At 37.3% G+C, this 13,123-nt stretch overlaps 1 protein-coding gene across 31 annotated transcripts in view; it reads left to right on the top strand.

Annotated features, from left to right (window-relative positions):
* ADGRL3 (adhesion G protein-coupled receptor L3) overlaps nt 1–13,123 on the top strand; it is a gene marked incomplete at both ends in the record, with an annotated part of 456,353 nt that overhangs the window by 308,696 nt on the left and 134,534 nt on the right. For 21 of the 31 annotated variants that reach the window (XM_084234180.1, XM_084234185.1, XM_084234176.1 and 18 more), the window contains one exon: nt 11,107–11,409. In XM_084234180.1, coding sequence (XP_084090306.1) covers nt 11,107–11,409 — 303 coding nt within the window. The remainder of the gene's footprint in view (nt 1–11,106; nt 11,410–13,123) is intronic. The other 10 variants (XM_084234184.1, XM_084234181.1, XM_084234173.1 and 7 more) reach the window with 1 other exon arrangement.

The raw sequence follows: 13,123 nt of genomic DNA, 5'->3' as shown, positions 1-13,123 counted from the left end.
TATGCATACAAGAACTGGGGTACAGGCCAGAGGTGGGAGGATTCACCAGAGACAGAGTGGGGAACTGAACAGGCAGATGAAACACACTGCTGAGGGGAGCAGCAGGCGAGATAGGAGAGGTCTGCTGCACCATGTGGGTAGCTCCCTGGCTGGGGATCAAACTCGCGTTGCAGTGGCTGTAGATAGCTTCATAGGTTGCGTCCCAATCCCCTGTGCCACCAGGGAGGACCCATGTGTCTATTTTTAAGGTTATCTTTCTCTGGTTCTTAGTTTGGTTTCTCTGTATTCCATATATTAGTGACACCATCTGATATTTTTTTCTTTTTCATTCTGATTTATTTTGCTTAGCATTATCTCTTCCAACTATATCCATGTTGTTGCAAGTGGCATAAGTTTATCATTATATTTTTTTTTGACTGCTGAAAAATACTCTGTCATTTACCATATCTTCTTTATCTACTCACCTGTTTGGGGGCACTTAGGTTGTTTCCATATCATGGCTATTGTAAATAGTGCTGTTATGACATGGGGTTTTGGGTTTCCTTTTTAATTGCTGTTTTTGGATTTTTAATCACCACCATCACTAACTCAGATATATAGCCAAATAAGTAGTTATTCGCCCTACTTGGTACACTCTATTCAGTAATTTGTAAACACAGCAACCCAACTGATCATATTAAGCCAGATCCTGTCATTCCTCTATTCAGAACCTTCCAGGGTCCTTGGCTTCCCACACAGAGTAAATGCCAAAGTCCTCATCATTGCCTGTAAAGTCTTCTCTGATTTCATTTCATACTGCTTTCTCCCATCCTGGGGAGCTCCTCTGTTAACTTCTATCATGTCTTCCTCATTACCTTAACAGTTAGACCTTCTCCAAGACCCTATTAAAATTTTAGTTCCCTTGCCCCAACACTTCTTATTGCTTCCCCTGCCTTATTTTTTCTTCCCCATATTTTTAGTACTCTTTAATAACTAACATACTGAATAATTTTAGGGGTTTCTTTGGATTTTTATTTTTGGTTATTTCTGATTCCCAGCCCTTAGAATAACAATAGACACAATACTAAGTAAATAGAAATTCATGGTTGAATTAAGAACTAAATAACAATATTGTTACAGCTTACAGATGGTAAGTATTTATTATTTTCTGTCATTTTCATTGCTAATTCAAATCCACATTGCCTTTTTCAAATAATTTTATTGTTATGAATATTTAGTTAAAAAAATAAGTCACAGAAAGGCATAATAATTTATCTCAAGTCAAATATCTTCTAAATGATTCAAGATTTATCTCATTGTGTTATAAGGAGACATTTCTATTATATTATTATAGGAGTTATCAAGATTCTCTCAGTTTCACCTTTTAACATTTCATAAGTTGTGTTACGGAGCAGCCCCGATATAAAACGGGTTGCCTGGCTCTGGGTCCTCACCCCCACGCTTAAAAGGAACTTATTAATACTCCACTACAAGCACACACAAAAGGTTAATAAAAGGGTTATTTACAAGGGAAAGGGAATTGAGGAAATGTACAACTCAGGGAGAAAATAGGGAAATAAAGTCTTTAATGCATCCTACCAGATCCACCAACCTGGAAACCCAAAGGCACTCTCAGAACTGGCCGCTTGCTGCGAGCTGGCAGAGAGCCAAGAAGGGAATCCCCCTAAGCCCACGTGTCTGGTTTTATACCAAACCTGGCTGCTTAACCCCACCCTCAGGTTCCAGCAACCTTTCCTTTGGTGGTGATAGGATTTGTAATTCCCAGTGTCTTTTGGCTTTGGTCTGGAGTGGGGGTGGAGTCCACAAAGCCTGTATGGAATTAGCTTTAGGACATCCTTTATCCCCTAACAATTGGAATATGCCTAACAATTAAAGACATGTCCATCCAAGCTTAGTTGGCAGATACTTCTTTTTCTTTCTAAATGGCATATAAAATTGATTATTTCTGCCTTCCACAAAATACAGTATATTAATATCTTGAGAAGAGTACTCTACTTCATCTCTATATTCTTGATGGCCAGCAAATGGGTACTATAAAACAAGCATCAGTAAATATATATAGAATGAATAAATATACTTGATATTATCTCTTCTTTTCTATTTCCATTCTTTTTAGCAGCTTTTCCTATTAAAGTCTCTTAAAGAGGTCTTCATGAGGGCAGGAAACATAAGAACTATATTCAACATTTTATTCCCAATACAACAGCTTCACACAGTAGATGCTTTATTAATTAGATTGAATGAATTAATATTGTGTAGTTCCAGAGCTAAACTTTCTTGCAGGCAAATATTATATTCCATGTATGATAATTCAAGAATGAAATTAATGGAGGATAAGGATAGAAAAACTGGAAAGGAGGCTCCACAAGATCTGAAACTTGGCTCACACAATGCCAAGAGCTGTAGGTTGGGTTAGAAGGGGTTAACATAGCCATTAACCCAGCCATAAGAACTAAGATCCTTAGCCAAAGCATAGATGACAAAGCACAAGATCCCAGCAGAGATCAGACTGCTGTAGGGAGTGTCAGGAGCACAGACCTGAAGGTGAAAATATTGAGATTGAGGGCCATTGTAGAAATCTGATCCCTTTCAAATTCAACAAAGTTTATTCAAAGTCAACAACAAACAAACCAAAAGGAATGTGAACCCCTCCCAAAGAGAAGACTGTCAGTGCAGTTTCTGCACTGGCTAGGGGCAGCAGTCCTGCCCACCTGTGCCTATGCAGGATTTCCTTTTTGCCAACTCTCTGTCCCTCTGCAGGGCAGCAGCCTTCCTGCATGCTGGGACCTGTACCATGTCAGGGCTTCTCTTCACTGACCTCAGTCAGCAGAGGCAGCTCTCCTTAAGTTGCCTGCCTGTGAACATGCAGGTCTCTCTTAGCCTGTGACCATGCAGGCCTGTCTTAGCAAAACTGTCCCTTTCAGGGCATCCCTTTCTGCCCGTTTGTGTCTATGCAAGTGTCCTTCATTCTTCTCTCCCTTTTATAATAAACCTGCCCTGTTGGATATAATGAATGTCTCTGTGTCTTGGAGAAACTCGCCTGGGAACTCACTGGTGCTGGTGAAAGGGGAGCTCTGGTGAAACATTTCCCAGAGTGAACCCAAGGACCCTGCTCTTCAAACCCAACAACTCAAAAAAACAACATCAAAATGAATACGGATATACATTTGTTTTAAACTACTGGTATTGAAATTTTGACTTTACCACTTGAAAACTATGTGAAGTTAATACATTCGTTTACAAGCTCAATTGTACATATAAAGCATTAGCACTCTGCCTGATATAGCACACTACCAAAGAAAGACAACTGCTGTTTCACCTTTATTGTTTGCTAATTGCTAAACATTATACCAAATTTTCTGGCTCTTGGAGTTTCTTTGTTCTTAGCAGTCCCTAAATCCTTAGTTTGGGAGAACTAAGTATTATCTTAATGCCAGAAGCAGAAAGAAATTAGTTCAAAGAGGTTTATATCCTCTATTCCCAACAGCAGTAGGAAAGATGCTTTCTTGTGCATAAAGTTCAGGTTCTCAATATTACTTCCAAATTAGTGTAGTTAAGAGTAGGGTCTCTATAATAATGCCTAGGGTGTTTCTCAGTTCTTTTTTTTTAAAGATTTATTTATTTATACATACAAGAGCTAGGGTATAGGCCAGAGGTGTTAGGGCGTGAAAGGATTCACCTGAGACAGAATGGGGAACAGAACAGGCAGACAGACTGAAATACACTGCTGAGGGGAGCAGCAGGCAAGACAGGAGAGGTCTGCCTCACCATGTGGGTTTCTCCCTGGCCAGGGATCAAGCTCATGCTGCAGTGGCTGCTGATTGCTTCATAGTGTGGTGTTTAACACCTTACGCCACCAGGGAGGCCCTCTCAGTTCTTCTTATATGACCTTTTAATCTTAAAGATATTACTGAATTTCTTCATGCTTCATTTTTACCACCTGTAAGATGAGGATGACTAATAGTGCCTTGTCAGAGATTTGTTGTCAGAATTAAATGGGCCAGATTATATAAAGTGCTTAGCAGAGTGGCTAGCCCATAATAATAGTGTTCAGTAACTACCCAACAGGTCTGGGCCAAAACAGTACTAATAAAAGAATATTTGAGCAGTGTTTGGGACAATATAATCCAAACTCATTAAGAGTTTTTACATATGTTTTCCTTCTGTTAAATTTTGTCTAATTTTTTAATAGCCATGTAGTCCTTATGGAAACGGAGGGATTTTGATAGATTTGGATTACAACCCTGGAACTATCACTTGACAGCTCTGTAAGCTATAGAAAATTACTTGATTTGACTTCTTTCTTCTTCAAAATGGAAGATAACTATTCCTAGCTAAAGGCTATTAGAAATACTAAATTACACGGTTCCTGGCATGGTAGAGGCTAAATATGTAGCAGATGATTTTAGTACAATATTCTGTATTTTAGCTTATTATCTTACATGATAAATTCATGTTTATTAGAACAAATAATTTCCTCTAGTACAATAAAGATGATATGAGACAGGGCCTCCCCGGTGGCGCAGCGGTTGAGCGCTGGGTTGCGAAACTGCGCGCGGCCTCTGCGGCGCCGGTTCAATCCCCGGCTGCTCCCCGGCCACCGGAGGAGGGTCCCACATGGCGCGCAGACCTCTCCTGCCGCCCGCTGCTCCCCTCAGCAGTGTACTTCGGTCCTTCTGCCTGCTCTGCTCCCCGCTCTGGCTCTGGTGAATTCTCTCACCCTCCCTCCCGCGCTTCTGACTGTACCCAGTGCATGTATAAACAAAACAAACAAACAAACCAGCAAACAAATAAATAAAGCATGCCTCTAAAAAAAAAAAAAAAAAAAAAAAAAAAGATGATATGAGACAATCAGAAAATATAAAGAGATCAAATTGCAAATATAAATATTTCTGCACATAGCTGATAATATGTGGTAATTCACTATCTCCAGCTAAAGAAGTTAATAATTGTGGCTCAGGCAGAATTTCTTTCTTCTACCCAGAATACTACACAAGTAGTCAAAAATCACTTGCAGCATTGTTACGATTTTATATTTCATATATAAGGACATTGGGAGGATTTCTCCTGTAATTGATCTTGGATTTATATAATTACTTGGAAGATGGAGAGAGAAAAGACTTCTATAATCAGCCAACATAATATATTTTGTAATGAAGTTAATGCATAAAAGAAAAGTTTTAAAGGGAAAACCATAGGGGAGGAACACAATTTAGAGAATAAAGGAAAAAAATGAGGAAGAATCAAAAAGAAAGTTCATGTACTTCTTGAGTAGAAGATAAACAATTCTATTGTGAATTCTGTTCTGGCTCTTGTTGATTCCATAGTTCTGTATTGTCTTAAATATCCTGTATTATGCTAGGGCTGCTGTAATAAAATGCCACAGACTGGTAGCTTAAACACCAATTTGACTTCTCATAATGCTACTGGCCCAAAGTCCAAGATCAAGGTGCTGGCAGGGTTGGTTTCTTCTGAAGTCTCTGCTTGACTTACAGGTGTCACTGTGTTTGTGCATCTCTGCAACCAGTGCTATTACTTTAGGGTCACAACCTTACTACACTTTATTGAACCTTAATTACCTCTTTAAAGGACCTATCTCTAAATACAGCCATATGTGGGTTAGGACTTCAATATGAATTTGGGAGAGTAGGGAACAATTAAGTCCATAACACCTTGAATGCCAAATGATAAGTACATTTTGTGATCAATAAGAGTAATGTTTTATTAAAATCACTTAAGTTCAATCACTCTCAAACTGCTATGGAAAATTCATCATTTTACCTTGCATAAAATAATTCAGTGTCATAGCATATTAGGAAAGACATGGAATATGGACCGGAAAATATTAATTTACTTGTTACATGGATGATTACGATTCACTTACTTTTTTAGCCTATCTTTTCTCACTTTAAAAATAAGGAATTCATAGTTAAAATTGTTCTGCACATTAGTCAGAATTCAATGTGATAATAAAGATTAAGAAAAAACATCACAGGGCCTCCCCGGTGGCGCAGCGGTTGAGCGCTGGGTTGTGAAGCTGCCCGCAGCCTCTGCAGCACCAGTTCGATCCCCGGCTGCTCCCCGGCCACCGGAGGAGGGTCCCACATGGCGCGCAGACCTCTCCTGCCAACCGCTGCTCCCCTCAGCAGTGTACTTCGGTACTTCTGCCTGCTCTGCTCCCCGCTCTGGCTCTGGTGAATTCTCTCACCCTCCCGCGCTTCTGACTGTACCCAGTGCTTGTATAAATAAATAAATAAATAGATCTTTAAAAAAAAAGAAAAAACATCACAAAATGTGAAGGACTATGCTAACGGTTATTTTCACAGTTTTCATTAGTTTTCTCTATAATGTATAATCTATAGTAATATTCAGGATAATATTAATTCTTTTCAAAGCAGACCAAGGGAAAAAAATTAAATCATAGTAATGAAATAATCCATGGAGAATATGTTTCAAGGAACAGGAAAATTAAAGTTTTCTTTTGGAAATGAGATTAATTTTGTGAGGACAATGTTAATAGAGAGTTTTGTTCACTTACATTTACAGAAATACTAAGCTGGATAAGCACAGTGAGCACAGTGACATTGACAAGAAAAACAGTTTCACAATTTTGAAAGTGTAACAGTATAGTGTAAGTAGTCGCTCCAACTTGTTTTATTTTATAGAATAACCTTTCCCTGATACTCAAGCACTTGAGATATTTTATAACATAGAGTTAGTTTCATTAAACCAGTTGGGTGATCAGGTAAGATTCAGTAATGCTATACACAATAAAGTGTCACATCACTATTCCCTTGCTGGAAGATAAAGACAAAATTTTGTAAAGTCTAATATCAGCTGGAACTTAACCAAAAGTGTGTTGTTGTGATTCTTCAGTGGCTCTTTTTTTCAATAAGACAAGTTCTTTCTTAGGCACTGGCAACAAACACGTGCATCACTACTTACTTTTTTTTTTTTTTGGTCCAAAATTGGCATTGAGCAGAGCCCTTGAGAGTCTTACATAGCAGTACATGAAAAGAAAGGGATGGGAGGGGCGGGGGTGATGGACTGCTTTTGAGATTGCATTTTATTCTGCTTAAAGTCAAAGGGAATAATAGGCCCTACTTGTAGACATCTCTGTGTGGCACCATTCCAAGGAAATAAGTTCTTACTGCTCCTTAATGTTAGTATATCTGTATTAAGCAAAGCCCTTGCATTGTTACTTCATAGGAGTATAGTCAATTTAAATATTCTCTTTTTTTCTTTGAGCCGTCTGGTAGTTTTCTTAATGTAGAGTATAGTGCATTTATAAAATAACTTTTCTAGCCCATTGACTGTGGGGACACTTACCTACTCCTTCTGCTGTCTCCCTCTTTTTTCTTTTTCTTCTTTGGTAAAATTTCACAAGTACAACTCTCCCTAGCTTCCTTGACTTAGTCCCAATGTTCGTCTACCCTGGCTAAGAGCTTATTTACCCTTAGCCAGATACAAAATTAAAACTGAGAAGATACTCTTAAGAAAAACACGTATCAGTTTAAAACCCCACCTTGATAAATTAAAAAAAAAAAAAAAAAGTCCTTGAAGGTGACTTCCAAACTAAGTCCCAAAGGATAAATAGAAATTAAGCAGGTGGAAATGGAGGCAGGAACACAGTAATACTTGCAAAGGCCCTGAAGCAGAAAGTACTGGGTATAGTTGGGAAACTTCTGATAATTTTCTATGGTTTAAGTTCAAAGATAAAAGATTTTAAATATGCTGGGGAAATAAACTCATGAAGGACTTTATGCACAAAGAAAAGGAATCCAGCCTTTGTTTGGAAGTTGAGAGGAACCATTTAAGTATTTTAAGCTGGGGAGTAACAATCCTTTCTGTACCCTATGAAATGCCTCTGGGCAAAATGATTGGTTTGAAGAGGGAACATTGACTTTAGTTATATGATGCTTTTCTTAAACTACATTTTGGTGTGATGCTGTATTCTAAAAATCTGAAATCAGGATCAATTAAATATAGCAAAATGACATGTTAAGTTTATGCTAACAGACAGATCTATTCAAAATTGGGGGCAAGTCTGTAGTCATAGCAAGCAAAAATCCTGTGATGCAGTGTCATCACTCCTTTTTATGATTTATTTGATTGAGACAGAAGGCTAGGAAATCTTCTCACCACATGTGGGATTATGCAGTATTTCAAAACCAAAATGATTACAAAACAAACATCTTCTCCTCCCAGAGTATTTATGCTAATTTAAATATCTAACTGGCAAAAAAAAAAAAAAAAGGTGTATTCATTTAGAAAGCATTCTTCCTCTCAAGAAGAGGAAAGAGACAATTGAAAAACAGAACTTATACTTTAAAATTATTTTTTTCTCTGGTTCAAAAATACCCTGAAAAAGTAAATTTGACCATAAAATTTAATTAATAGAGGTAACTGCCCTGAATCTACATTTTTATATAATTAAACAAAAGCTAAGAACTAGAAATGCTTTATATAAAGCAAAAACTGTCAGCCATTATCAATGAAATGTTTAGAGTCACTCCCAAAAAATTAATCTCAAATGATACCTTCAAAACTACAAATAGGCAGGCCACCCTTGTGGTACAAGGGGTAAAGTTTCAGCACTATGAAGCCATTGGCAACCACTGCAGTACAAGCTTGATCCTTGGCCAGGGAGCTAACCTGCATGGTGCAACAGACCACTCCTGATTGCCAGTTGCTCCCCTCAACAGTGTGTTTCTGTCAATCTCTCTGTTCTGCTTCCTGCTCTGTCTCTGGTAAATCCTCTCAAGCCTCCCCTAGCCCCCCACCCCCTGCACACAGCCTATCCCAGCTCTTATATGCATAAATAACCGAATCTTAAAAAAAAACAAAACTACAAATGGAAGATGACATTTTTAAATTATTTAAATTAAGGAACTAATGAAAAATACTTGCAATTATCATTTAAATATTACTTTACTACACTACCAAATAGTATGAATTCAAAAAGAATTTTTCTATCAGTTGGAAAAATTTGCATAAAAATGTGTTTGTTTCCTGGCAAGAATACTATCGACACAAGTTTTTAAAGGTTAATACTTAATACTAATAAGATAATATTTAAATTAATGTTAACTTATTAATTTATTTAGCTTTAATAGATATTGTTACTCAGTATTAAATATTCTTGGTTTCACTTTATTGAAATATTTCAATAATGTCACATACAATGTGTTATTCATATTTTCACTACTGATGATTTAAGAATTAAATTTCACTTAATATTTTAAAATATGGTGATAAATTTCATGTTTGGATTGTGTTCAGTGCTTATTATAATTAATTTTATAAATGTTGAAATTTTATTTTGCAAAAAATAGATATTGACATTTTACTATGGTATTGCTTTCATTATTAAAAAAAGATAAAGGCATTTGTATCCATCCATTGAAAGTAGATACTAAATAGAAGAGAAACATAAAGATTGAGTCAGAATCTACAATATTCACAATTTGTGGAGATTATGTGTATATAAGAAGGGAAAATAAGATATGATGCCTTATATGAGTAAATGTAGTTATGCACATTACCAGTCATATAGACAGGGGACATAAAAGAAAGGAGGGAAAGCTGAGAAGGGAAGGATGGGATAAAAAAGAACAAGAAGAGTATAGCAAATAATATCACTTCAGAACACAGTACAATTTCAATCATTTATATTGGAAAAATCCATACCATCTTCCCAATGCCATCTCTATCCAGTTTGGGAAATATTTCCACTTGCCAAATATACTGAGAGTTATCTGGCACCTCTTCTGGAGTAGCAGAGATAAGTAGGTGAAATGTTAGAGAAAGCAGGTACTGAATGACAGTAGCTGGAGACCCATCCCAGGATGGCTTACATTTCTATAACCTGAGCTACTAAGAGTATAATGAGAGTCAATTACCTTACAGTTTATTGCCAGAAAGTAAGGTTAAGAGTATTTTCTAATCTTGCAGTTAGGAATGCAGCAGATGTTTTTGCATGGCATACTGTTGCCTCCCCATGATGGGAATTTGAATATATTTTCACACAAAAATGATTCTCTGCACTGATTATTACCCTAGTATTTTTAGGACATTTCTTTGGTACACTGTTGGTTTGAGAACTGGTTAATATCTGCTCAAAGAACATAACAACTTTTATTTGAAATTTTATAATACATTTTCTCATTAAAAAAACTAGTTAGCAATAATTTATGGATACAGCTAATTGGAAACTATACTTTACTTTGATAAACGTCAAGTCTGAAAGTTCTCTCAAACTCCTAAGAGCAATTATAAGAGGATCCAGCAAGATCAAGCTACTCTAATTTGTGTTAAAAGATACTATACTCAGAAATTCTCTTTTTATCTAGCCTGTAAGCACTTTAATTTCAATTCTTTTTTTTTCTCTCCCCTGTTGGCTGCAACTTTAGCCACTCATAATATGTTTAATATGAAAATATTATATATTGGTCTCCCCTTTTCTATACCAAGCTTGATATCCTAAAAAGATGGCTTTAAGACTACCCTTTAATTATTTAAAAAAAAAAAAAAAGCCTAAAGCATTAAGAAACATACTAACAGGGCTCCCTGGTGGCACAGGGACTAAAGACACAGCACTATCAAGCTATTGCCAGCCACTGCAGCATGAGTTCCATCCTAGGCCAGCCAGGGAGCTATCCCAACATGGCGCAGCAGACCTCTGCTGTCTCACCTGCTGCTCCCCTCAGCAGTGTATTTCAATAGATCTGCCTGCTCTGCTCCTTACTCTATCTCTGGTGAATCCTCACCCGCTGCAACTCTGCCCTGCATCCCAGTTCTTGTACAAATAAAATAAATAAATCTAAAAAAAAAAAAAAAGGGGAAACATACCAAAGAGATGAGTTGTGCTGTGATTCTGTTGTCTTTAATTTGAGTTGAGTAGAACCATGAAGAAGCCTTTGTCTGACATTGGTTAGATGTCTGTGTTAACCCTCAGGTTGCACTGATACCTGGTATTCTTATTTCTCCCATGCTAAAGGCTCTCTAAATTATCACATTAAAAAAAAAAATTCTAAAGAATTAGAACATCCTGAGACCCTACTGTGAACAAACATTGTAGGTGTTTTCTTTTGAATTTTATTCCAGAAATCTCTACCACAGGACCCCTTGGCATGGGAAGCACCACCACCAGTACCACCCTTCGAACCACAACTTGGATCCCAGGCAGAAGTACCACACCATCAGTGTCAGGAAGAAGAAACAGGAGTACCAGCACCCCATCTCCTGCTGTGGAGGTGCTAGACGACATCACCACACACCTTCCATCAGCATCATCCCAAATCCCGGCTGTGGAAGAGAGCTGTGAGGCTGTCGAAGCCCGGGAAATCATGTGGTTTAAGACTCGTCAAGGACAGATGGCAAAGCAGCCCTGCCCCACAGGAACTATAGGCAAGTCTGTCCTACAGAGCTAAGCTAAAGGTGTTTTGTTATTTTGACTTGCTTTCCTAGCATTTTTTTCCTTTTTTTTTTTTGTTAACACACACTGTTGTTACTTCATAGTCAATTAAATTCTTAACTATATTACAATTAAATATATATTCAAAGTTAAAAATGCAATCTGATGAAGTCACAGGTAAGGATTTGGTGGATACATGTGAGGTCAGTAGTTTTCACCCATGACGTGAAGTTTCTGGGTTGAGTTACAGATACTATGAGTGCCCTGGCGACTCCTGACAGCCAGCTCTTTATGCATCACCCAGAGTGAATCACCCAATTGCTAGTCACTTGTTACTAATCTCACAGGTCAATTACAGAAAATGAAGTGAAGGACATCTGTCTCACAAGATGATTGTTAAAATTGCATCCAGTTTAACTAAAGAAAAAGTTTGACTCTTGTTATTAGTCACTCCAGCTGTCCTATCATAGTCAAAGACTGTTACTTTTTCAAGGATCATGCTGGCAGGAGCCAACCTCCCATTCACTCACATCCATGGGAGAAAGTGATGCTGTGTTCTTTTCTTTAGGGGATAGTTAAAAACTAAATAACTCTTCTTCAAGCCCCCTTTATTTGTTACTGATATGATTCATAATACTCTCAAATGGTAGCCAAATTATTATGTGTAATTTTAAAGCTAGAATTAGTCTGATTTTCTTATTGTTGCATACATTGATCTTTATAAAATTGGCTTGGTACACTGAATAAAATGCCCATTATTCCATAGAACATGTAAATAAAACTAATGTACAATAGAGGTTGTTCATAGGGACTGTTTTTGGGTGTTACTGATTTGATTCCTTTAAAAAAACAGGTTTCTTGTTAAAAAGTTCAGTGTGGTTATAATATCCTTAATTCCATGGTATGTGAAGTGGTGGTAAAACCAGAAGGTATGCTGGTGTTTTTTAAAGTACATGTTTAATATTTTATCCAGCAATGTGATTAAAAGTATTCTGAAATATCCCTTCCCTTTATAAAAGGGTGAATTGTTTAGTTCTAAATATTCTTAGAAAAAAAGATAGTTTGGAACTCCTTATATCTCAGCCCTGTCTCCTTAGTTCTGGATCTTAGTTCCTTCATCTGTGAAAGAGGTATAAGTCCCCCTACTTCAGATATTTGTTGCAAAGGGCCAGTTTATTTTGAAAACACTTTGCAAATTGCAAAGCACTGCAGAAATCCTCATTACTATGAAAACTGGGATAGAGATTTGAAGGAAAACTTCTGTAATCCTCCCAGGTCCCTATTTATATGTTTTAGTTTTAGTTTCACCCTTTCTTTGTCCCATCTGCTGTCCACTATTCAGATGCACAGTCTCTTATCTGAATTACTGCAATGTTTCCTCATAACCTCCACATTGCTCCTGAAAATTCTTCTTCTGTGCTCCTGCCACATATCTATCTGAAGCCTAAATCAGCTCATTTTTCTCCTCTGCTTAATGTTCATTGATTTCCCAGAACCCACAAAGAAGAGACAAGAGAACCTCTGACCTAGCATTGCCGACCGTTGCAACTCATTAAATGCAACTCCCCTATCCAATAGGCCTCAGTGAGAACACTTAAAATTTCACAAAGAGAACATATAATTCCTCCATCTGGAATGCTCTTTCCTACCTTGTTTTCCTGAAAAATCTTTGCACTGATTCCTTTAATATTCAAGTGCTACCTGACC

This window comes from Talpa europaea (genome assembly GCF_964194135.1).
Source record: "Talpa europaea genome assembly, chromosome: 5".
Lineage (NCBI taxonomy): Eukaryota > Metazoa > Chordata > Mammalia > Eulipotyphla > Talpidae > Talpa > Talpa europaea.
The sequence above is the reverse complement of the archived record's forward strand: the minus strand, read 5'-3'. Positions and strand labels throughout refer to the sequence as shown.